This window comes from Tubulanus polymorphus, chromosome 4, assembly GCF_964204645.1.
Source record: "Tubulanus polymorphus chromosome 4, tnTubPoly1.2, whole genome shotgun sequence".
Taxonomy (NCBI): Eukaryota; Metazoa; Nemertea; class Palaeonemertea; order Tubulaniformes; family Tubulanidae; genus Tubulanus; species Tubulanus polymorphus.
Window position 1 is genome coordinate 8,900,210 of NC_134028.1, and position 25,759 is coordinate 8,925,968.

Consider the following 25,759-nt stretch of genomic DNA (forward strand, 5'->3'; position numbering starts at 1 on the left):
ACAAAATATTTCAATAATATTTGGTATACACTGGTAGCTAATAACTTGAACTATAAGTAACTAGTTTGAAAGTGGAAAGCTACACGAGTGTCATTTGTAGGTTTTACATACAGCATTACGAGGTCTTGAACCCTCCTTTCTCAGTACTTGTCGACTCAAGTAAACCGCTCAAGTCGGATGATATTCAGGTGTCTTATTTCCCCTATCCTCAACTCGGTAATCAAAAATCTACGTGCATATTACAGTTGTTCCAACGCCACTGAGTAGGGCAGAGTCAACCCCAACTGTATAACTCGTGCAAATAAAGTGCTAGGGCTCATTGATGCAGCTACTGACCTGCTGTCTACACACACCCCATCGGATGTTCGACAGACATTCATCCAAAACGTGTTCCTCCAGGCATCGCCACTCCCTGTGGCAGTACCTAAGTCATTTCTTTAAATTGATTAGGGTGTCATTTATGAACAATCAATTCTAGGGAGACATTCGCCATTTATGAAAAATGCGTTCGTCCAGACTTCACCATTCAAACGTGGTAATCGTCATCAGGTACAGACGGCAGATTGACAGCTGTATAACCGAGCTTTAGCCCTTGAAATTCTCCGGAAATCGATACCTATATTCAGGGATCATAATCATTATTCAGATTGCGTTATTACATCAGATTCTCAGTTCTCAACACCAGAACTGATAGATACTCAATGTACTACAAGCATTATCACAGTTTTTGCTTTGAGCTGATCTGACAGATTTTTCAGCTGTACGCGAGAGGTTTGAGTTTCGAGTGAGGTTTCGCTCTTGATTTTGTGTAACGTCGCGAATCGTAGCGATCCTGAAAATAAATCAATATCAAAATTACGCACGCGTACATCATTCTACCTGTATGCTAGGTGTCGCTAGTGTGCAGTAGGTCATCTATGCCATTTCTTCAACAACGAAGTTCTCTTAAATTAAGTGAATTATGATTGGAAAATATTTGTACCCAAAATATCTTAGCTATGTGAAGGATTTGGGGATTTATTGAGAACTAGGAACTTACTTTCCGCATACCATACAGCTGACTGGGATAGGCGCTGGCAGAAGGTCCCCTATTCACTATTTCCCACATTAAACGATTACTAATTAAATCGCTACTATCGCTACTACTCGAACAAGGCACAGGATCATCCCTCGACCAACGGAAAACTTTAATATTCGCTTTTAAAATCTAAACCAGGCTGGGTATAGAGCCTGGTATATGGTGTGTGAAAGAAAGCATTGTGTATAGAAGTGACTCTAAAAGAATCTTGAATTTTTGAAACATATACCGACTAATACATAACAACTTATTAGTATATCAGGCATTCTATCCATTATTTAGAATGAAAGATGTGTGGAAAAAGTGTGTGAAACGTAAACAATTTCTGAAAACGAAAATATCCAGTTTGTCCTTCGTGGAACTATCCATATTCAGGAGAATATTCTGTAAACGATATCATCAAGTTATGCACATCGAACTGTGCATTTGTTTTTTCACGAAAATAAAAAACAACATTCCATGATTGTAGCTAAATGCTGTTCCACTATGTTTCTCACGGAACGGTGCGGTATAATATTGTGTAGATACCAAGCAGTGTGCTACTGGAACTCTCCGAAATAAAATTCTCTCATACTTAACCTTTCATCATCTCGCATTGAATGATTTTTTTACTTTGGTCGGAACTAAAACAATACAAAAACTCATCATCAGTGTGTATGCGATCAATTCTACTTGTTTATAGACACCTCGCGTGTCGTTACAAAATACTGTAAAACTTGCTTTAAAAGTCGTCACAGTCGGGATCATCATTATGTCGATGACTTATCCACTTGTGGCGACTTACACTTAGTAAATTAAAGTGAAGAATATAAAATAGAGATGACTCGATTAGGTGTGTAATGTAATGACTTTCGATGAACACTTCGAAGCAAGTTTGACTGTACATGTACTCTGTGAAAATTCATTATGTTGGTGAATTGACACAAGACTAAAAAACAGATCCGACTTATGACATAATAGTTGTAAGATTAGCCCAGTCCTTCACCCAAAAGCTTGTTTTCCCAACTTGTCCAAGTAAAGCAAGGTACATGCACATGTCTAATCGTCATAAACCTTTGTTTCTTTGTTGAGAAGACAATCTACACACTAGAGAATAATGACCCAGTTGGCGCCAAATGACCAAACTCACTGATGATGCCAATAATTTACACATCATTCCTGGATTTTTAAGCATTAAAGAATAACCAACACCAGTCTTCCGTACACACTAAGCACTACACTAACAATAAGACAGTCACCTTTACTAAATAAAAGTTTACTTCTGTGTGTCTAACTCGGTATTGGTTGGATCGAACAGGGTCCGCTTTTTCACAAAAATGTTTCGACATTTTTGAACGGGTCGCCATTGATTTTTTTAATTCCTCAAACCGTCATAAACTAGAACTCTTTCGTGAAACTGTCAAGCCTGCTTCAGGTGGATCTGATGGGAACGATTTATGTATGAGATTAGTGAAATCTGACTTAAAATATATTACCAATTGTTGCTTGATTAATTCAGGGGTTTTGTATCGAAACGAATGAGCAGATACTGAACATTGGGACCAGAGAATGGGCAATGACTTATCCGACTTACTTATACGACTTAAGTATGGATATTCATAGACTTCATTGAATGAAATATCAAGTCAGAATTACCATATGACAAATGATAAAATCCAACATTCTGATCCAACTTAGCAGACTGTACATGTACAAAAAAGTTTTGTCACATGTTTCAAATGAGATGACCAGATCACAACGGTACCGAGTTGAGACGTCTCAGGCCATGTATAGCTACAGTTTTACCATAAACTGATTATTGAAAACCAGCACCCAGTCTAGTGATTATTGTTTACCTGTTTACACAAACAAATAGCGGCAGGTGCCCAACTTTTACTGACCTAAATTACAGCGAGAAACATGTGCATGTAACAGACATAACAGAGAAGAATGCATGTTCAACAGGATCAGGAATTTCTGAAAATCAGAGGCAGCTATGTGACTGCCGCACAGTGGAACCTCGTTACAGCGGAACTTGATGGACCAGAAAATCTGTTCGTTATAACTGATGGTGCGTTATATCCAGTAACAAAATTAATCTAATTGTGTTAATTGGGACAAAATTCTATATTTGTTATGTCTGATGAATCATTGTATCCGAGTTTGTTATAACAAGGTTCCGCTGAAGTAACCTCAAAATCAGTGTTCATTGATCAAAAGGTACATTCTTCAAAAATGACACAATTTTGTCAGAAATTATGAAAAGGAGTCAAAAGTTGACTGCCGGACTTTCTTATCAATTAGCTTCGAAGTTATTTGGTAAGACCCTGAGATCTTGCCCTGGTTATCATGAACGACTGCACCCAAAATTCCTCAAACTGTTTACCACGCCTAATTAGACAACAAAACAGGAGAGGGAATACGTGATTAAATGGAGGGAAAATGTAGACAGTCAAAGCCAGTGGGAAGAAGTTAGGAAGGCTATTTGAACATAGAATAGAATTTGAGTAACAGTTTGCCAGGAATCTACGTGGTTACCTCAAATAAAGTACGATGGGTAGGGCGTAGGTACCATTAGAGTTGAGGTCGGGTAATACGACGCAGGTGCAGCAGGTATCGTGGGTACAGGTGTGCGCATCGGGACAAACATGGTAGGCTGGTGCAAAATACATATATCAAATCATTAGCAGGAATTAGGTCTGTAAACTGATTAACCTCACAACAACACCAGGGGCCAGTTGCACAGTCATGACTTAAGTCCACAAGTGGTCTTAAATCTTAAGACTGGTCTTAAGTTGATAGATTGGCTATAGAACTAAGTTGGTCTTAGACTGGTCTTAAGTCAAAGCCATGACTATGCAACCGGCCCCAGGTTATAACATCTGAAACCAATGTGAGGTTCAAAGGATAGCCTAACCTCTGAAGTCCTCTCTGTGCCACGGAACAATTTCAATAATTGAGCTCAACCTTATTTGATAATCAAATGGAAAGTGCTTGCCCCGCTTAATTTGGCACCAATGAAATCAATCGATTTAATGCACCGAATTACGAGAAATTTAGATTGAACATATTCATGCACATTCATCTATAGTGACCGATCCAGATTAAGCGGGTTTAACTTAGGTAGGTTTCAAACGGTATACTTCATTCCATTCCAGATAACTCTTCTGGAGCATTCGAAAATGCAATCTACCAATTCCAAAATAGTATCTGCAAACCTGATAGAAGCAGCGGTTGTTATAGTGAGTTTGTAATATGGAGTTGCTATTCTTCAACAACTGGAATATGTTCAATCGAAACCTGCCTTCACAACAATAATTTTGAGAATCAAAGGACATGATTTGATTCGTTCGATCGAATCTTACCGCATAATCGTTTAATGCAGCATTAGTTTGACTTCGGTTGAACCCATGTTCGGATTCCGATAATTTTACCATCAGGTCATTTTTCTCTTTACCCCACTTCCGCGCATTCTCAGCCAACTGTAACATATATAGAGAAACATTTAACGAAGCCGGAGTGACAGTTAATCAGGAGACCCACTCGGTTCCTCAATAGAGACCCTCATTTTTGTGCCCTCATTTTTATTTCAAAGGCTTTTTTGAAAGTGCACAATTTGGTTGAAAAAATCTAGATATGGGCCATTTCTGTAAAACATAGGCACAGTGATGTCGAACATGTTGGAAACTGACAAATTGGCCCAGCGAAAATGTCCTTCCCTTAACAATTTGCCCTAAAATTAGTTTTACAAACAACCTCAGTTCCCGGGTCAGCCCGAATAAATTCGTCAAATCGTTAAATAATCTTCATATAAATGAACAATCAAGAGAGTATAACATTTTTGATTTTCTTAGCAATGACTTTCTTCATATTTCTTTTCACATCATCGAACAAATCAACCTTTCGGATTCTTACTTGTTTCTCTAACGACATTATTCTTCCTTCAGCTTTATCCAACATTTGATACAATTCCAGTTTTTCTTGATCATCTCCACCTCCACCTCCTTTCTTCTTATCCTTCTGCAAAAATCATCGACGTATGAATTTGCGACGTATGAAAATGACAATTTTTGTTTTATTTGTTTCCCAACCGGAAAATTTATAATATATACCTTAGAAATTTCCAATTCTCCTCGTAACCTGGCATTCTCAGCTAACAATGCGGCCTGCGTTTCATCTTTCTTTTGTTCTGAAAATTCAATAATGATTTTCTCCATATTTTTAGAGGATCTGGGGCCAGTTGCTCAAAAGTTGGTTAAGAGTTAACCAGTTGATAGTTGACATAGTGACAATTGAAATTTCATTGTTACTATGGTATTTGTCCACCGATTATCTTTAACCAACTTTTTAACAACTGGCCCCTGGTATTTCATTTTTCTTTTATATTGTGGGATTTTAACTTATAAATGCAAGGAAATATTTTGTACAGGAAATGGAAGCTCATTGTTTGAACTTACTGCCAGTTTTGAGTTTATCACTGAGCATCGTTTCCATTTTAACGATGACATTTTCCTGATTTTTCATCGTTTCTTTCAGTTTTTTCTCGCGTTGTACGATTTCCTGAAGCCGTTGCACCAGCTGCTGCTGCGTCTTGTGAGCGTTACTCAACTTTATATATTCCTTTTCTTGTTCGTTTTTCTAAAACGAAGAATTATTATTGCAGTGATTAATATTTGAATAAGTAGGAATTTGCAAATGAAACATCAGAGTTTCCACCAGATAGCGTGTTGAGCACTTAGTCATACGTTGTCAAAATAAGTCAATTTTCACTCAACTTAGCATGGATTTTAAGGCTCCAGAATCAATAAATCATCACAGAACCCAACAAATATAAATTTGAATTAATTTACCTAACAGTGATTGGTAGTTTTCATAAAGAATTGATATATTCATGAGAAAAGTTCGTTCAAATTTGATAGCAATGTACACAAGAAATTAACTACAGAATACTGAGTTACTACTCGTGAACCTGGCTGATCCATGATTGCCATGAGTGGAAGCCTCAATTTACCAAATTACCTTAATTAGTTCATTTTGTAGATGTTGAACTCTGTCTTTGTAATGCGATAAATCTCCAGTTTGATGCTGCAATGACTGTTTCAATGCGACTAAAATATAAATCCATCCAAATACTATGTTAAATCTTTTATCAAGTTATTTCATCTTCAGATATGAATTCATCTAATGAAAAAAAAAACAACTCGTTTTTAAATCTAAAAACCAGTTCCACACGAGATTCAGATAATATGCATAGTATACTACAAGGTCCAATATTATGACCACCAAGTTTTGAAGAGGTGAGAGAGGTCGGGGAGAGCCGTCAATGATCCAGCTTAAATTCTGGGGCAATTCATTTGAAAAAAAACCCTGAACCTTCTAGTTGCTATTATGGTTAATTCTAAATGAATGAAAAGATTTTGCGTAATTGCCAATTCAGTGTTCCTGCACTTGAACAATCTACCGAATTCCATGACTTTACTTCCTTATTTTTCTGATATTTTCTCCAAAACTCCAAACTCCAAAATTCCAGGACTTTCTAGATTTCTAGGGAATTTAAACCCTGCCCTGCACAACTAACAGTTGTGCAAGGCACATATCATTATCATTATCAAGGCAAAGATCATTACACCAAAAATTCATGATTTTCACAGAGAGCTGAAATTCCCTGGCACTGAATGACTTGGACGAATATTTCTAAATTCCCCGACTTTATTTTCACCGACTGCAGGTGTGATCATACCGTATCTCGAGACTAATTCAGGTTTAGTTAATCCATCGAGCTCAGAGGAATCTAGCATGTAACGCGTGGAATCGCTGTAATGATTTATATCGCGACGTAATGTACTGTTAGCGCCCTCCAGATCTCGCACCGTTTGCCGTAGTTGGATGATGTCCTGCCCCATTTTCTGGACAGCTAAACGATATCGGTCCAGTTCCTTCATTTGATGGTCCAACAGGTTATACTGCGTGTGATTCAAATCCTGTGGCCTGAAATACATCAATAACATCTTTCACAGTGTGGCCACTTTTGATCTTAAAGTAGGGATTTTCCCTGTTATTTATTTGGCTGGTAAATTTCGTTTGATTTTTTGATTGATTGAGTGTCCCTTACAGACCCACCACACCTGCCGGGAGCGAAACAGGGGATTTGATTTTGAAATCGGCAATCGAAGTACAAATATAGTTGGGTGATCGGCGGTCGAGTTAACAGAATATTTTTATAAATCGAAGTACATAATTGGAAATTCGGGTCCAGTTCATTCAAACAATCTTCCATTCAGTCTGAACCGGCAAGCGATTGATTGGGGTGAATTTTTTCTTGGCTGCCTAATTTAATACATCGAGATTTTTGAAAGGTTGGATATTAAAAGGTTGAAGATCATTTTGTCCATTTTTATATTTTTTTGTTCGTTTTCCACGTGCCACTTTCACCTAACTTGCTTTTCCCCGAATATTCCCTGACATGCACGTTGTTTTTCCTGACTTGATCTGCTTGGATCTAATCAATTAACACAGTCAAATACGTAAGACATAAGACGATTATAAGGATAAGTTTGATTATACAAGTGATCTACTTTCAAATACTTCGTCATCCATAGCCGCACCATTCTCGCTTGCCAGGGTTGTTTGCCTCCCAAACAAAACCTGGCCACTCTACTACACGATCCACGATTTCTTGGGTGGACAGGCTGCCGCTCAGCGGCCTCCAGTCTTCATATACATTAGCAAATCAAATGCGTTCTATTTCACTGACAAATTCGCTCTAGCAAAACAATGATACATTATAGCCCCACTAACCATGCATCTGAATTTGCTGATTTGGAACAAAATGATTTAAATCATTATGATAAACTTCTAACAATCAATTATCAGTTAACCTGTGCTAAATAGACATTAGGAACCAAATAAATCTTTATCCAATTCTATAGAACCCAAATGTACCATAAAACTGAAATGGGGTCTGAAGTGCTTCTAGTAGTTTAAGCAATTTTAATCTTTTTTGAGAGCTTAGGGCATTGCTAGGTATAATTTTACTTCAAAAGTGCTTATACACTAAAGCAGATAAACAGTCGTGCAGAAGAAACAATATGATCTTAGTCTGGCCACTGCGATCAATCTTAATAAGGCCGTGACTATTCATCATTAACAAGTATTATAGACTAGTATTCATTCGACTCAACTTAGTTTTTTTTGTACCAGGGAGCAAACCTTAGTAGTCGATAAAGAACTATTTACGCATGTACAGTTTGGTAGATAGATTGAATAGAACCTAATAAAAAGAAGTAATATAAGGCTAGGTTCTTAGTTCATTGACGATGAATAGTCGAGCTGAAAATAGGCGGATTTTCACGAGAATATCATGAGAAAGCTAATACCGTCTTCGTCACTAGCTGATTAATATGAATTTATACAGCACAGACATATCAAAATTTTGATGGGTGTTTAAAGTATTTTAAAATTCTGAAGCAACAATTATCAAGTACGCTAACTACCTTGGGCCAGTTTTATAGACTGATTTAACCTAGGGTTAAAAAGATGAACAAGTCTTTCGGTACATTTCATGCCATCCCCTACCCATCGTTCTAAATCTGTTATTGTCATCCCAACTCCTCAATCATGTATGGTGAGAAGCCTGAGACATAGTGACATTTTATCTTCAATCTTGATTTCAAATGATTACAACAAAATTGGCGATTTTAATCGAAAAACAAAAATTCTATCACAAAGGTGGAATGATTTGTATTTTCGAGTAACCAGTAAGTGACAATTCGGATTGAAATGATTCCAGTTAGAAGTAATCTGTTATTGTATTAGATATCTATTCCACATTCCACAGGGGTTACTTTTGCTATGGGGCCAGTTGCACGGTCATGGCTTACATTTAAGATGAGTTTAAGACCATAGCTCTATAGCCAACCAAACAACACGATCTAAGGCCTCTTTTGAACAGTCAGGACAATGTAACTGGGCCCCGACGCTTCGGAGCAGAGATTTACTGAGAGATTTAAGCTACGTTGAAGAAATACATGAAATTTAACTAACTCTCACCAAAAATAATACTGGCGGTACAAAATGATAGAACTTACATTTATGAATATTTGTTGGTCTGGTCAATGAAATATTTCATAATTATTCTTAAAAAGCCTTTAATGACAGATATATAATGTAATACTGAAAAATACTAACTTTTGTTTAGATTTTTTGTCTTTTGGTTTTTCGGCAGCTCCTGGTGGATCCATAAATATGTACTGGTACTCAGGTAGAATGGTGTCCATTGCGTCGTGTCTCGGCAATTCCCGGTCTAAATCTTGATTCGGCTGAAAAATCATTATAATAATTTCACTACAAAATCTAGGCGATTCTTACAAAAAAATATGCCTAAATCTATGTTCCCGTATTAATGAACCAAGCATTTTCAATATTTGTTTCATTCATTTCCTTTGAAGTTTCGAATCTTGACTATAATCATTTAACAAGGGAGACACTAACAAAAATATTGGAAAAAATGAATAACGCACAATGAAAATTGCGGGTTGCACTAGTTTCCAGATTTAAAGATTGGTAAATTACAAATTGTATCTATCCAGTAAAACCCAGTTTAATCTAGGTTTTGATTTAATCATTTATGACCCGCTAAGAGCGTTTGACTATAAATAATAAGGTGTCATTTGAAATGAAGTAAGCTCGGAGGGCTTAATGGGGCATAATTTCCCTGATTTTAGTTTCGGGATGCTTTGAAAAATACATGAAATGTGATTTGCACAAGAATTCCTCACTGGTTTGAAGTTAGTTACAGCAGGATACTATGCAATTGAGAATTAACTCGCAATTGTGTAACACGGGGCCTGATGCTAGGGGGAGGGGGGTTAAATCCTATTCTTATTATGATAGGTTCCTGTGTAATAATTAATCTACCAAATTCCATGACTTTCCATGACCTTTCTTCCCAATTACACATCTTTCTAGATTTCTAGAAATTTCCACTTGTGCCAGAAGAGCTATAAGAGCCAACGAACAGATACTCAAGAGGCCAGAAAACATGAAAATATAATAGCACCTAGACTAGAGCTGAAATTCCCGGATTTTCAAAAACCTGGAACACTATTCCTTAATTCCCTTTCCAGGATTTTCACTGGCCACGGGAACACGTTAGATAGGCCTACCTTCATAGGTCCTTTATCCAGATAGGAATACAGATATTTAGTTTCGGATTTATAATACGGACGATAAGCGCTGCTACTAGCTTCGCTATCCGGTGAGCCCCGTTGTCTACGAGGACTCGGATCGCTAGAATAATCGGTCTGTTTCGACAGACTTCGACTCGGATTCGGGTGATCGCTCGGGAAACGAGTATGCTTCGAGGCGGCTTTCTTTTTCGCGTAATACGACGGCCCCGCGCTCGGCGTATCACGCATTCTATGTTTCGCCATAAAAATCCTAACCGCAAACTAAATTCGAACTTAAAACTCTGAACCGTAGCAATATTTCTAAATATCAAACAGTTTACTATATTCCTCAAGTAAATGATTCCTTGAAAATAGTTGAGAAATTCTGCGCACTGTAGCCGTCAAATTCGATGAAAAAATTTCTTAGATCCAGATTGTTATCAGAAATGATGTTTACCGTTACCACCGTCGAGGAGCTATCTATCAAACATATATAAGACTTAAGTGTCAAACGATAAATGTCGAGAAATTCGACTTTCCTTGTGATGTTAATAATGAGAAAATTCCGTCAGAGTTTGACATAAATAAATGAATTGCGAGGAAATTAGAGGATGATTTTCCCACATTATTCATAATATTCACACGACATTGTTCTATATAAACTGTACGAACACTTAACAGCGCTAAATAAATCAAATATCTATGAAGGAAATTATTTCGACTATGTGGGAATTCTTAACTGTCAGATACTTGCATGAATTGACTAAAGAAATTTGACTATGGCATAAAATGCGCACGATTTCATAGCGAGTTCACTCTTTACAGATAACACACGAATTTTTAATTCTGAATGTCAGACTTTCTGATATATTGAAAACCTACCTCAGTTGTATACGGTCTGTAGTACATAGTAGCCATCTTGAAAACGTTTATGAATGCAGAATTATCGCCTCAAAGTTCTTATTTTACACTTTTCTTCACCAAAACGTCATTAGTAATCCGGGTTAATAAGTTTACTAACACCGTTTATATTTTCTTCAAATATTCCTTAATAGTTCCAAGTGTGAAAGCTTTCAGTCGCGCTAATTCTTACATATCGCTAGTTTAACAGATCCCTTTCCATTATACGCAAAATCCTTCATCTATTCTCTTCAATTTTAAATTTTCCCTAAATATTCCTGATTCTTGTTATTTTCGATTGCGTGAAATGTGCGCGAATAATTATTATTTCTCAGAAATATTTACGCAATAAACTTGTTGTAAACTTCGGGAAAAGTTTTATGCCTATAGCTGTTATATATCAAGAATTTCTTAGTTCTTCAATAGATTGACCTAATTGCAGGAATGTTTGACTTGAGCATGTCGTATATAAACATAATTCAAGTATTATGCCTCCCATAGCCTTCAGTACTGTTTATACTGCGTAACCCGGGGAAACAAGTCACATTCACCGATTGTCACCGGCTCACAATAGACAAGATTAATATCCTGCCCAGAGCATTATTAGTGAATTAACTTAATTGATAAACAACAGCAATGTTTACATTAATAGTTTATCATAATGTAAAGTATCAATGCATATTTGAACGGTCTAATTAGTGGTTCAGCTGTAGCTTTGAGCTTGGAGTAATAATCATACTGTTAGAATGTTTATTCCAAGTTTGAGGGACAGGCATATATTTCAGGTAATTGACCAGTCATCAGGCAAATAGGATAACAGGTAGAAATCCCCCCAAATTTGATTTCAAAGCAAAATATAATAAAATATTACAATATCATTACCTTGAAAAACTTGAACAGTTTTCAAAAATTTCAAATTTTCTGTGGTGTTTTTTCACAATATTCACCTTTGATAATCTGTGAATTTTACCAAGTTACGTGCATGAAAAGGGACTTTTCTTGTTGACATTTTTCTGTGACTTATAGCAAAACATGCTGCATACAAATGATATTATCGTAGGTTTGAAAATTTCTATCAAGAAATCTAGTTTATAAGTAATAGTGAAATATCTATGTACCCTAAATGTCATTGTATAAAGTACTGTCTATATCATTTAGGTTGTATACTTAAGTTTGATAGAAAACAAAACTTGGGGGATTTTCACCGTGTGGGATTTTTACCTATATTCTGCAGATGGATATGGTTGCAGGTAAAAATCCCCAAATATTTACAATAGGTAAAAATCCCCACCAAAATATTTCTCCAATTCTATTCATTTGCAATAAAACTGCAATATATTTGAATCTTGCAATGAACTCTTTTTTGCGATAAATTCTTAAATGAATTATACGAATTAAATGAACTGTTAGAATTAACTGAATTAATGAATTTTCTATTTGTAACATTTTAAAATTTGAACTAGATCATTTTCAAAATGATATTTAAGAGGTTATAAGCTAAATCTTGTGGTGTGGGGTGCTGTTTTATTGGTAACAGGTAAAAATCCCCCCGGTAAATATCCCCCCTAGGTAATAATCCCCCCGGTAAAAATCCCCCTAGGTAAAAATCCCCCCCTTGGTAAAAATCCCCCCATAATTGATTTCACTAAAATTTTCAACAGCTATAATGTTTAAAAAAATATAGATTTGAAATTTTATTGCACTTTATTGCTTTATTAAACTCTAGTATAGTAATTCCATCCATTAAGGCTGGCTTATGTCGACAAGCAACGCGACGCCTACCGACGCAACTGGGTTTATCGCCGATTAGCGGCAACTAGCGGCCTATGCCAGTTGCTCCTCAATCGGTTCGACATAAGCCGGCTTGCGACGGCAACGCGACGCCTACGGATGCCTACTGACTCGTCGCAAGCCGTATCCGGCTAGTTGCCCATGTTCTACTCCGGCCTACGGTAGGTGGGCAGTTGCTCATCTGCGACGCGACGGAACTGAGCGCAGGGGTTCCAGCCAATGAGAGACCTTAATACATAGTACAAATTATCAACGCTAGTTAGCGTCATTCGTAATTTGTCATAAACTTTCAAATTCAAGTAGTTCAAAACGTAAACCAAACCTTCAGCACGGCAGAGGACTGGACCGAAGATCTAGAAACGAAATTGGTAGAATTATGGTGTGAGCGGCCATCTTTATAGATGTCGCTAGCAAAATACTTATTCTAGGGGTACGAGTCAGTTGATTGAATTCGGTCATTTAAACTAGCCTACTTGCTAATTAAAGAGTGGCCACTGTTGAAAATGAATAATTATTACTGAGTTATTTAGTCACTGAGCCAACCCATTTGATTTACAGTTATTAACTTCTTTGATTTTATGGGCACCGGAGTGATTACCCCTAAGATAATTTAAGGCATTTGAAATTATTAAACAATAGAAATGACTGTTCTAATCCCTTGGTTAGTTTGGGTTTTTGGCACAGTAGCATATATAAAGTAATCCCGCGACAGAATAGCTACACATTTCTCAGAAAATTCTAAACGTCTAACATGGAAATTATCAGCAGCAATAAGGGTGGTCAGAAACTTTGTCTTGAAGGATACACGTACGTTGTGAAGAAAAAGTTGGCGAATACTGTTTATTGGGAGTGTACTAAAAGGAGACAAGATGGATGTATGGCGCGATTAAAAACTACCATCGACAATACTGTTTCACAAGTTACTGTTGATCATAATCATCTCGGCAGTGATACAGTTGTTTTGATAGCAAAAACCAGATCGTTGATAAAGCAACGGGCGAAAAGAACTGATGACAGGCCAGCAAATATATTTGCTGATGCAGTCCGAGAATTGAATGAATTAAGTAGGGCCAGGGGGGATTTTTACCAGGGGGGATTTTTACCTAGGGGGGATTTTTACCTTGTGGGATTTTTACCGGGGGGATTTTTACCTACATTCTGTTTTATACATTGTAGGTGGAGAAATGCCCTGAAAGATATTGCCATTGTATTTTCAGAAGGGTGTGCTCCTTGTGCTCCTATCTGTCATGGGTTCGAGATTTCATTTTCCTATTTAAGGAAAGAGATCCTAGATGTAACCTTCGCTCCCGCAAACCTTGAAATCACGACACCAGGGACGGTTTTACAGACGGACCTAACAATACATAAGTTCCCAGAACCGGGTATTTTATGGCTTAAACTGCGAAGCCTAAGAAATCTTGTCTTAGGGTTCCTGCACTAAATAATTTACAATATTCCATGACTTTTCATGACCATTCTTCCCAATTTTCCACATTATTTACTGACATGAAACCCTAGAATTGAATGACTTTTCAGATTATAAAGGAATTTCAACTCATACGAGATGATCGTCAGTGCCAAGAAAAAGACACTCAATATAGACTAGAAAATATAGAGAGAATTATCTTCTTATGAGAAGTTAATAACTGTAAATCAAATGGGTTGGCTCCGTGACTAAATAACTCAGTAATAATTATTCATTTTCAACAGTGGCCACTCTTTAATTAGCAAGTAGGCTAGTTTAAATGACCGAATTCAATCAACTGACTCGTACCCCTAGAATAAGTATTTTGCTAGCGACATCTATAAAGATGGCCGCTCACACCATAATTCTACCAATTTCGTTTCTAGATCTTCGGTCCAGTCCTCTGCCGTGCTGAAGGTTTGGTTTACGTTTTGAACTACTTGAATTTGAAGGTTTATGACAAATTACGAATGACGCTAACTAGCGTTGATAATTTGTACTATGTATTAAGGTCTCTCATTGGCTGGAACCCCTGCGCTCAGTTCCGTCGCGTCGCAGATGAGCTTATGTCGGCTGCGATACGAATATATATGAAAATATCATTACACCAGATATTCTAAAACCCACTGACTTTAGCACAAAAATTCTCTCGCCTTCTTAGGCATGGAAAACTACGTACTTTCAAAATCCCTGACTTTTCAGGATTTTTACTGATCACTACAACCCCGAGTCCCCCAAATCTAAATAAACTTACATCATATCCTCGTTTAAGTTTGTATTGTACGAATAGATTATTTCTTCCTCTTGCGCCGTTGTCGCTGTCCTCGTCAGCACTTAGATTCTCCTCTAGTATATCATCACTCAGTAGACGCGGTAAAGAATCTATCTGTTCATTCGTCGCTTCAGCCATACAAGTGGGTCTCTACATAAATAATATATAGCATGTTTAAAATAACATTTACAGAATATTTCACAAAAAAGGCGAAACTTTTATATTAACATAATAAGAGTTGATCTAACTTGACATAACGATAACTATTAACTATGTACTATGGTCGCCAGTTGCACAGATGTGGCAAGACTAGGCTAAGGCCCATGGTTCCCACAGTTATATGAATTAAAGATTCCCAAGTATTTCATGGGTGATTTTTCAATTTCCCTAAATGGAAATGAACAGATATCATCATACTACAGTCAACATTTTAGTGGTGACTGGGTGATTAACCCTTTCAGTGCTGCCTAAATAATACCCTATGGTGCTGAAGATAATTTGAAAATTCTGAAAAATTCCACCCTAGTGTGTTGAATAACGGAAATAGCACTATAGTGTGTCTACACCCTGGCGCGGTATATCGTTAGTCACTAATATTTCACTATGTTTGACAGGTGCTGCCATCTTTCAAGTGAGATAATTAGTAATTACTAATTAAATCAATACACTGCAGTGCGGTGTAGTAGCAAAATCCATCACTGATTCGTACACCGCACTGCGGTGTAGACGCACTGAAAGGGTTAAAAGGTGATTCCTGAGGGAAATCGCTGAAGAAAGTTGCCCTTGGCAAATGCAATACGCGAAATGTAAATGAATTTCCCAAATAATTCCTGATTTGAGGAAAATCTTTCAAATTCCCAAATATTTCCAAACCGGGAATTATTATTTCAAAATTCCCAAGTTTTTCTCAATTTCCCTGTTCTGCGGGAACCATGAAGACCAAACTAGTTCTAATCAAACAACATTAGACCAGCCTATAAAAATTTAGTCATGATTACTACTGGACTTAGGGGCCAGTTACCCAAAAGTTGGTTAAAGTAAACCATCAATACGCATGTAGTTACCACGGTATTAATGCATTCGTAATATTCACTGTCACAAAATAACTTTTGAACAACAGGCTTCATAGGAATAGTAAAGTATGAAAGATGTGAAAAACTGAGCCTTAAAAAGTATCGAAATAGAGATACTGAAATAGAAATAAAAGAAGTTTCAGGATTCTAATTTTCTATGAGTACAGGTTTCTGAAACCGTCATACGTAAGGAGAGTACCAATAATAGATAAATTCTAATCAGGAATTCTATAGAAAATCTACAATTAACAAAATCTAACAAAATTTTCTTCGCTACTAAGAGATTCTAAAATTCATATTAACTGACATGATGACATGGAAATTAAAGCCATCTACCTGTATTCAACTAAAGTACTTAAGTTTTTTACATAGCTTAGCGAAATCGGATAGTTTCCATAAGAGTCAATATACCTCATTTTCAAACTTTACATCAAAAAATATTCCTCAGAAAAACAACAACTACCTACTTGCCGAATTTATGACAGAACTGATGTATCTATTCACCTTTTTTCGATCTTTTGATTTATTGGGTCTTCAAATATAAGAGATTTTGAAAGTCTTATAAACCTGGGAAAAAATTTGAATCAAAGAGCACCCGAGATAAATATCTGTTTTTCTTGAATCCAGGCTTTATTCATGAAAGCGTTTGCTAATACATTGTTCGTACAGTAAACCCGACATAATCCAGATCTTCAATTTATCCGGACATGATGATCCATGGTACAGCTCTGCAAAAATTCTGGATTTAGTGGGGTCTACTGTTGTTGTAAAACTGAAACTATCTAATTCTTAATATAATAAATCTCTCCCCAGCTGCCCTAAAGCTGAAGGATATTTTCATTTGTTGTTAATTTCCTTCGTGAAGACCTATAGTCATCGGAGTCATATAAACTCGTCTGCTATTGTGAGGAACATTTTTTGTAATAAGAAACTCGCATCTCCAGAAATCTTCCTGAAAAATCAATCGCAACGAAAATTCTATTCAGATTGCTGTATGAAGATAGACCGGACTGGTTTAACCTTACTCGAGTTATTATTTTCCAAAAGCAGAAAATCCGAACTATTCCACGCACACAGAATGAATAAGGTAGGAGTAAAATATTTTGATATTGCTCAAAACATATTCCTCAAAATATTTTATGCAATTGATTTGAATTGCTTAACAACTAACTACCTCCAACCGATGTACCAATGTATTGAAAATTACCTTCTCCCAAAATTCGGCTTTCACTCTCATAGGGATATGCCATTACATATATTCATAGAACATATTTCATGCACTGTATTCACGCAATTACTGCGATTAAACCAAAAGGTACTGATTTGAATTGAAAAACACCTTTTTCTGACAGACTGCCCATAGAACTGGTTCCCTTGATTACTCACCTCGGTAGTTATAAGTTTTATCGAGCATCCGACACTAGGTATGTGTCCCGATGTTGTCTCAAATTTAGTGCCCTGAAATACGAAAAAATGCTTATATTAATACTAGAATCATTTTGCGGGATATTAAGCATTTTTTATAACACTCCCTCAGTAACTGATGGTAATTTAAACCATCTTAAGTGCCATTGGCCACAGATATTTTGTATGGATGATGATGAGGCCAGCTCTATTATAGTAATACGTAGCAGCTTCAATATACATAGCTGGAGCAGGGTGGCCATTTTCTTGTTGATTTTAAAATGTTACAATCTATTCAGTTTTCAGGGGATAACATACATGTTTTGATAATGAAATGAGTAGTGTCAAGTAGATCCAAAATCCCCGAGTTTCAAGGTTTTTGCCAAAATTTGTCACATTCCCTGATTTCATTCTAGATTTTCTGATTCCTTGAGTTTTCTAGGACTACAGTGAACGCGCACCAGAAAACTTGATTTTGATTTGTTTTGTATTTTCTAACCTGAATGGGTAAACTTTCCAGTTTGAATCCATTTCGTCCGGATGATGTTATCAATTGTTTATAGATTTCCTCATCTAAGCTCAGAATAGAATAACCGACTGGATTCCTTACGCTCCACACGATATCTGTCATTACTATTGAAATGGAGAGAAATATTTGAACATGATTATAATCTGTGATACGTAAAACTGGGAACCAACAGCTGGTGTGACAAGCGGTAAAAGAGGGTCGTCAAAATTAAGTTCATTATATCAATCAACTTAGAACATAGGGACAGGTTTTGATTGAACATGTTCTGGGTTTAGGAATAGCAATTCCGGATTACCAACTGGATTATCTGCTGGCCTTCTATTATCACAAATCACGCAATTGCGCAACTGTTAGAATGTATTCTGGTCGAAATTGAACGCGAATTCCCGAACCCGAAGAGAGCAATCAAAACCTGCCAGATTTTTTTGGCCCCAGAATCCATACATGTCACTAAACAGGACCCATCAAATATACATCAAATTCATTTGCCAACTAAGTGATCAATAGAATTCTACTGATAATTGATTTAGTCAAGAGAAATGTTCATTTGATTTAAACTGAAATGTAGATGAAATTGAACGCGGAAGACCGAGTAATGACTAATAACACCCGAGGGATCCTTGCTTGCCATAAACGGGAATCCTTGAATGGTTGCCCATTCTGCAGAAGAGGGACACGTACCAGTGCTAGCGCTGTAGTATTCGATAATCAGGGCGGCGGACGGAGTAAACAACGTCGCTTTATCTCGTTTGTGAGTGAAAAGAAACGGATGATTCCAGACTGGTTGTACTTCAGGTCGACCTGGCATTGTTATCTATGATGAGAAAAAAGATGGAACTAACAAAACCCATACAAGCAAAATACTGAAGTAGCTGGTGTGTTGGGTAAATTTGCGGCTACAATGCTTTGTATTGCTTCATTTTTTTTCAAGAGAAAGATGACCAAAGATTGCTCAAAATCAGGGAATCGGCTTAAATACAAGACCAGCCTTAGCTCATCTTGGTTCTATAGCCAATATGACAAATTAAGACAAGTCCTAAGATTAAAGACAACTTCAGGGCTTAATACAGTGACGACTTTGTAACAGGCCCTGGAATAAAACTCGTCACTTATTTTTCTAGGTCTGAGTTAACTCATACTATTAACTGTGAAACTGGGCCCTAAAACTGATTATATAGACCATTGGCCTAATTAACCACTGTGTCTAGTTTGACACTCAGGATTGATATTCGTATGATAACTATAAAGGAACTACTGGTAATTAGGGATCTCAGAAAATTTCTGCTATCAGAAAAGTTCCTTGTCTGGATACAAAACATATCCTTCACTTGGGTGAAATAAAGTCGACTGAGCCAGAATGCTCCATCCCATTGCCAGTGGTTGAAATCTTAAATACCTGCGGGTAACCTTGAGAATGTTGTTCGGGTACGTTGAAAGCAGACGGATGCGGTGAAGGAAATGTCACTGTCGTCAGTCCGATTCCGGCTAGTTTTTTACCATCGCCGAGCATATCCAACTCGTAATTATAACAATCCGGAACAACCCTGGCAACACCGATCAGTGGTCCGGAGGGATTTATGAAAGGTCGTTGAACTTGTCGAAGCATAAATTCCAGCGCGACGTAGTTAGGACATTCCAGATCTCGCGGTAACGAGGATGTTTTTCGTATTATGGTACAGTAAAGTCGTATTCCGTTAGGAATCCCTTTTGCTGGCTACAAAAATTTACATATTCAAACTTTTTAGAATGCAACGGAATATTTGGTCCAAAGAATATTTCATCTTCAGCAATTTACTTACCATGATAAGTTCTAAGTGGTATTGATGAAATGGGATCAAGTAATTTAACGGTATTTTATAATTTACCAACGACTCTTTTGATGACTGATCAGCAACTGTTAAAACGAGCACTAAAAACAAACAAAGGCATTCAGCTGATACTAGTTTAAACCAAATATCAAGACAATACATGAAAGCATGTTGGAAACTTCCCAAACTAACTTTTTTTTAATGCACAAGATGAAAAGTGAATGCAATAAGTTGTGATTATCTTAATATTCTTACCTTCATCTTTTCCTTTTATATCTTCCACTTCTAACGTCACCATCTCCTCCCAGGTTGGTGAGTAGGTTGGACGTTTAGCAGAATGTGTCACCGCTGGACTTTTCTTCGAAAAATCTTCATCCGTTTTAGTTTTTCTACAAATAACCCAAAACACCAAACTCTTTGTCCGTTTTAGTTTTTCTACACATATGTATGAAATTGTTTCATGAAATTTCTTTTCAAACTTATGAAATTTGGTTTCAGTCTACAGATTAGGCCCGAGCTAATAGTAGAGTTTATTCAATTCATGAGGTGCAAGAAAAGGGGGACTCAATGGCTAATTTTATGGTGCATTGTACTTCAAAAACCTCTTCAATAATTCAGGGAAATGAACTAGAAATTAGGAACAAAGTGCAGGAACAAACAACCTCATTCAAACTGTGAGACACAACAACCATGGAGAGAGCAAGACACCAGAAACCAGAATAAAATTGCAAACAAAATCTTACCACTCCAAAACAATGACACTAACAACAGAAAGAACAAACTGAATATCTTTTGAAAAAACACAAAAAATATATGAAAAGCACAAAAGGGAAACTATCTAATCACACAGTTTTAAGTATAGAAATTCTCAATTACCAAATAAATATAAATACGATTGAACTAAATAGAAAACAAGTTTTCATCTAGTGAAATAGATGTACCTTTTCGCATAATTTTTCTTCGATAGATTCCTTATAGTCCTTAAATGTGGCGAGTATCGGAAGACAAAATTTTATTCGTTTGACATTTTTGTAACCTTAGATTATTAGAGGGTTCCTTGTAGTAAGTTCACAATATCCGTGATGAAACAATAAATGTAAAATCCCACAATTGTTGAGAGAATGAAAAGTTTGAAATACTTCAGCTATTTATTTGACATATCATTTTAGACAGAAGAAGGGTGGTAGCAACCACCCAAAATATTTCTAGTTATCAAATTAACTTTTTGAGCGATTTTACATTAAAAAGTTTAAATGTTCTCCTGGGAAATTTCATTGTAATATGAAAGATTGATTTGTTTATCCAGGCCAAGGTACTCTGTAGCATCTTACTTATTTCGCTTTATCAACAAATCTCAGTGGAAAATCAAGGATAAGAGACTCTCTAGACTTACGCGATTGCAAATGGAATCGGTGTTTTCCCGTTTGTCACTGGAGGTAAACTCGTCGCTCCATGGAATATAACTACAATATCTTCCGCTCCGGGACGAGACACGTGACGTAACATTCCATCACCAGGCGGCGGTGTCAACATTACAGACAGCGGCGGAGAATCAACAGTCTGAAAGATGCAATAAAGTGCTTGCTCAAAACTTGTTACAACAGTGAAACATTTACACATGCGCCACAGGTTAAGTTAAACATATGTTTTGATGAAAATTATTTTCTAGTATATTGCTATTTACGTTTACAGTAAACTACAGGGATACATCGAATTCATGCTAATGTATTTCTGCCCTGAACATTTGATTTCTTCAGCGATGTCTTATCATATGTCATACTCAATGAGCGTAAGGTCCTTATGACCATAGGCCTATTACCCCTTTTAAGGTTTGCACATAAATCATAGAAAGGAATGGGTGTATATCATTTTATGTACATAAATATAAGGTATGATACACACTTATAGCATATACTGGCTATAATGGATAAAGATATCTGGTCCTGACATGCATCCATTAAGTCTACTGTATTATTCTATGGTACTCACTGTTCTCGGAGTACTCCGACTGGGAGGAACGGTAGACGGAGGTAAGTCTATGGTAGACGGAGGTTTAGGGGGTGGAGGTGGCGGTGGAGGGGTCACAACGATTGGAGAGGGCTCCGGCTCTGGTTCTGGTGTTTCATCTTTTGCATAAATATCCTCTTTCAAGGACGCTGAAAACAAATAATCAATAAATGATAAGTTTTCTAAATATGTATAATCTTGGTTGAACTTACAATGAATTTATAGACAAATTCATTATTGGTAAAGCTAAAACCTAAAGAGTTCAATCTATAAATGAACTCAAATTAAATTCAACCTATGAATTAACTTGACTTAAATTAATGAGACTAATCTATAGAAGAATGCATAATGATTTTAACATATAGATATACCCTGTTTAATCTATAGGTAACCTTTTTAACATGGAGATAAACTTATGAGTTTAACCTATATAGAAACACATGAGTTAAGTAGAGAAACTCTTCATTAGTTTAATCTAAAGAAACTCATTGTGAGTTTAATCCATGAAAACCCATGTGCAAATAAATTCATCTTGATAAATATCCTGATCATTTTTACATCAGATCATAGAACTAGAAATATAAATAGGAGATGAATGAATAAGTTACCTGTAAATTTGATACGTCCACAGTGCATATTGATATCCTCAGTACTAACAGTACGTAAAAGAGTCATTATATCAGTATAGTGATACAGATCATCACCGCGGTCGACCGTTAAATCAATACGCGGTGCGTTCGTCCGTGGATAGATGGCAAACTTGGCTTCGCCGACGAGTTTAGCCGGAGCACCACCAGTTGACTGCACTTCGAATGCCTGGACCAGCAGATAAACATCATGTACGTTATCATTTTTACAATATCCTAAAAACAAAAGATTACTAAGGATTACTAAGTGATTCGTTTAAAGAAAATGGAAGTTACTAGATTTATCAAAAACATATCAACTGTTCGAAAATACAATACATGTACAAAATACCAGACATTATACTGTTAAGATTTGATTAAAAACGGTTTAGCAATGAGTTGTCTCATTCAAGGAATTAAACTGGCTCCAATTAAGTTTGAATCAGTTGCATTCAAATCAATACAAAAATATTAAGTTTAAATTATTCATTGAGTCTGGCCAATCAAATGCATACGAACCTCGTGGCAAACTGAAAATGAATTTATGATTTTTGAACTCGTAGAAATGTTCGTCTTCATCTTGAGAAATTTGATCGGTTTGCGCTTCATATTGAGCGACCGGTTCCCCGTCATTGACCGCGACAGTAATTGCGCTGTGATCGGTATTGAAACTACTTTGAATCGATATCTTCAAGTGAAATTGTCCCATGTAGTTGAACTGTATGTTGTGCATGTCGAATGCAAACAGCAACACTTTCTTTTCCATCGCCATCTTCAAATTCTACAAACGGATAGAAATTCAATCAACTGTTCGCATAAAGATTACGTATATTTTATCCGAGAATGAATTCAGGTAAAATTTGTGGAAAATACTGAACAAAAGATTTTCTATAGAAGTTCAACTTCATCACAGTAACATTTTCCAAATTATATCATAATTTCCAGATAACAAGAGAAAATTTATACGTGCTAGCAAATGGTAGGAACTTATCTAACATGAATGAAACTGAATTTCAAATACATTGGCTTCTATGGAAACTTGATGAATTTTTCAGTTGTCCGGCCATTTTAGAATTGAAGCACTAGATTTTGATGTACTTAGGTGATCAGTGAAGTTTCTACGACGTAACTAGAGGAACATTTCGATAACTTCGACTCAGAGCTAAGTGGTTTACTAAGAACTATATACACCCTTAAAAGGGATAGCTGACAAAAATTGTTTACAAACAAGTACTAACTTTATAATTTCACGAAAAACCAGATTATCAAATTGTTTAACAGTTAGGTCAAGTGAAATGGGAAATTCAATAGAAAAATCGATGTCATATCATTCCTAACTCACCCCATCAGAATTAGATTAGCAACACATAGCAAGATAGAAAAGGCTGCGTAGGTATTGGTGAAATACGCTACCACTGAAATCTTACCTTTGTTTACCGTAATCCTGAAACTAACTAGACATTCATTGATTTCACGTCAATCAAGTGACCATAGTAACAATTAATAATTACTGCAGTGACATCTGTAACCCTACAGGACAGAAATTCTGATCTTATGGAGATCAATTACTGCATGTACTAGACACACATACATAAACACAGTCAATAGAATATCTACAGTAAAGATTCCAATAAAAAAACTGGCACAAGTAAAGGTATTGAATAGAGAGCAGTTTAGAACTGGCAGGAACTCTCAATAGAAATAATTCTCATAGCTTATAGTGACAGTGATTTGAATCAACACGGCAACTGTGAACGCGCATTATATTGTGAAATATTTCCACTTATTTGCGAAAATGATTTACTAACTCTGCTACATAATTCGATCATAAGAAAAAGCGAATAGGGTAATGAAAAACTCACTTGATTCACTTAACAATTAAGAACGTCCTTTATCATACTTCATTAATGACTCTTGTTATTATGACTCTATGTTATTGATCAAATTATCATATTAAATCATCATTTTAATCCAGATCTTGATTTAAAATCAACGAAATTTAATGAAATAAATAAGGCTTTCTACCTGATATCTTGTCGTCTAAGAAATACTGTATTTTTGTTTTAACTTAAGATGATAAACTATATATGGTCAATATTCAAGGGTAAATAGATGCATGTCCAATCTCTTATCTTATCTTTATAGACTTTTCTTTATAGATTAGCTATTTTGCCAATTGTGTGACTCGTTTGTTTTAGAAAAAGTCTTTTTTACATTGTCTCATGTGATCTAAAGCGCGGAGATTATTCTAAAGTTCTACGCTATATAAATTAATTATTTTCATTATTACTATTGTCCAGGTCAAAATTTTCTATATCAGGAATAAGGTATTTCAGGTTTCATCAAAGAATTGTTTTTGTCCCTGGACTGAGTTATGTGATCATCAGAAACATTACATCATTACATCAGAAACAATCTAACCACAGCCTACAGCCTTTTCAAAAGCCTCATACGCCCCATCATTGGATACTGTAGTGAGATATGGGACTCCGCCTATATATCACTAAAATAGACCAATCTAACTTTTACGATATTTGTAACTCTCTACCCTGCGAAAAATGGTTCATCAAATTTGGCAAATATCTACTCCCGGTAAAGAAACGCTCTGTTAATGCTGCTGTTCGTGGTGATCTGGGACAGTAACTTGTAACCTTCTTGCCACTTATGGTCAATTACTGGCTGCGCATCTGTAAAATAGACAGTTCGACTGTGGTATATAAAACGTATCTTGAAAACCTAACGTCTATGCACTCAACCTAGAACTGGTGCACAAGTCTCCACTCACTTCTGGAATGCCTCGTCCTCTCAGGTGTTTGGTGCAATCAAGGGTCAAACCATCCCAAAAAGATAATTAATCTACTGCAGTCTAAAATAAAAGCCCTTTATTCTTCCATTTGGCTCGAAGAAATTAACGACTCAAACAAAAACCCAAAACTCCGATCCTACAAACTATTTAAGTCACGCTTCATTATAGAAAATTATGTTGTTGCTAACAACTTCACAAATCGCCGCGAATTCTCCAAATTACGCCTTGGGTCCCACCATCTCCGTATTGAAACTGGACGACATCACAAACCTCCAATACCGGTTCCCGATAGGATCTGTCAATTTTGCTCAGATCAATCTGTTGACGATGAACTGCATTTTCTGATCGACTGTT

At 36.4% G+C, this 25,759-nt stretch overlaps 1 protein-coding gene across 2 annotated transcripts; it reads right to left on the reverse strand.

Moving 5' to 3' along the window:
* On the reverse strand, positions 1–24,221 carry LOC141903602 (coiled-coil domain-containing protein 33-like). 2 transcript variants are annotated; one of them, XM_074791791.1, is made up of 21 exons: positions 24,027–24,221; positions 23,119–23,380; positions 22,582–22,836; positions 21,956–22,122; positions 21,360–21,526; positions 20,222–20,355; positions 19,958–20,067; positions 19,555–19,872; positions 18,840–18,972; positions 18,129–18,262; positions 17,612–17,683; positions 15,135–15,302; positions 9,245–9,375; positions 6,798–7,045; positions 6,077–6,165; positions 5,515–5,695; positions 5,170–5,246; positions 4,973–5,077; positions 4,423–4,539; positions 2,914–2,958; positions 1–832 (listed from the first exon to the last, which is right to left on the reverse strand). In XM_074791791.1, the coding sequence occupies exons 2-21, from the start codon at positions 23,369–23,371 to the stop codon at positions 755–757; spliced, it is 2,982 nt and encodes a 993-aa protein (XP_074647892.1). In that variant the 5' UTR covers positions 23,372–23,380; positions 24,027–24,221; the 3' UTR covers positions 1–754. The 2 variants fall into 2 exon arrangements, with proteins under 2 accessions (XP_074647892.1, XP_074647893.1); XM_074791792.1 differs by lacking the exon at positions 2,914–2,958.
* Between the last annotated feature and the right edge of the window lie 1,538 nt (positions 24,222–25,759).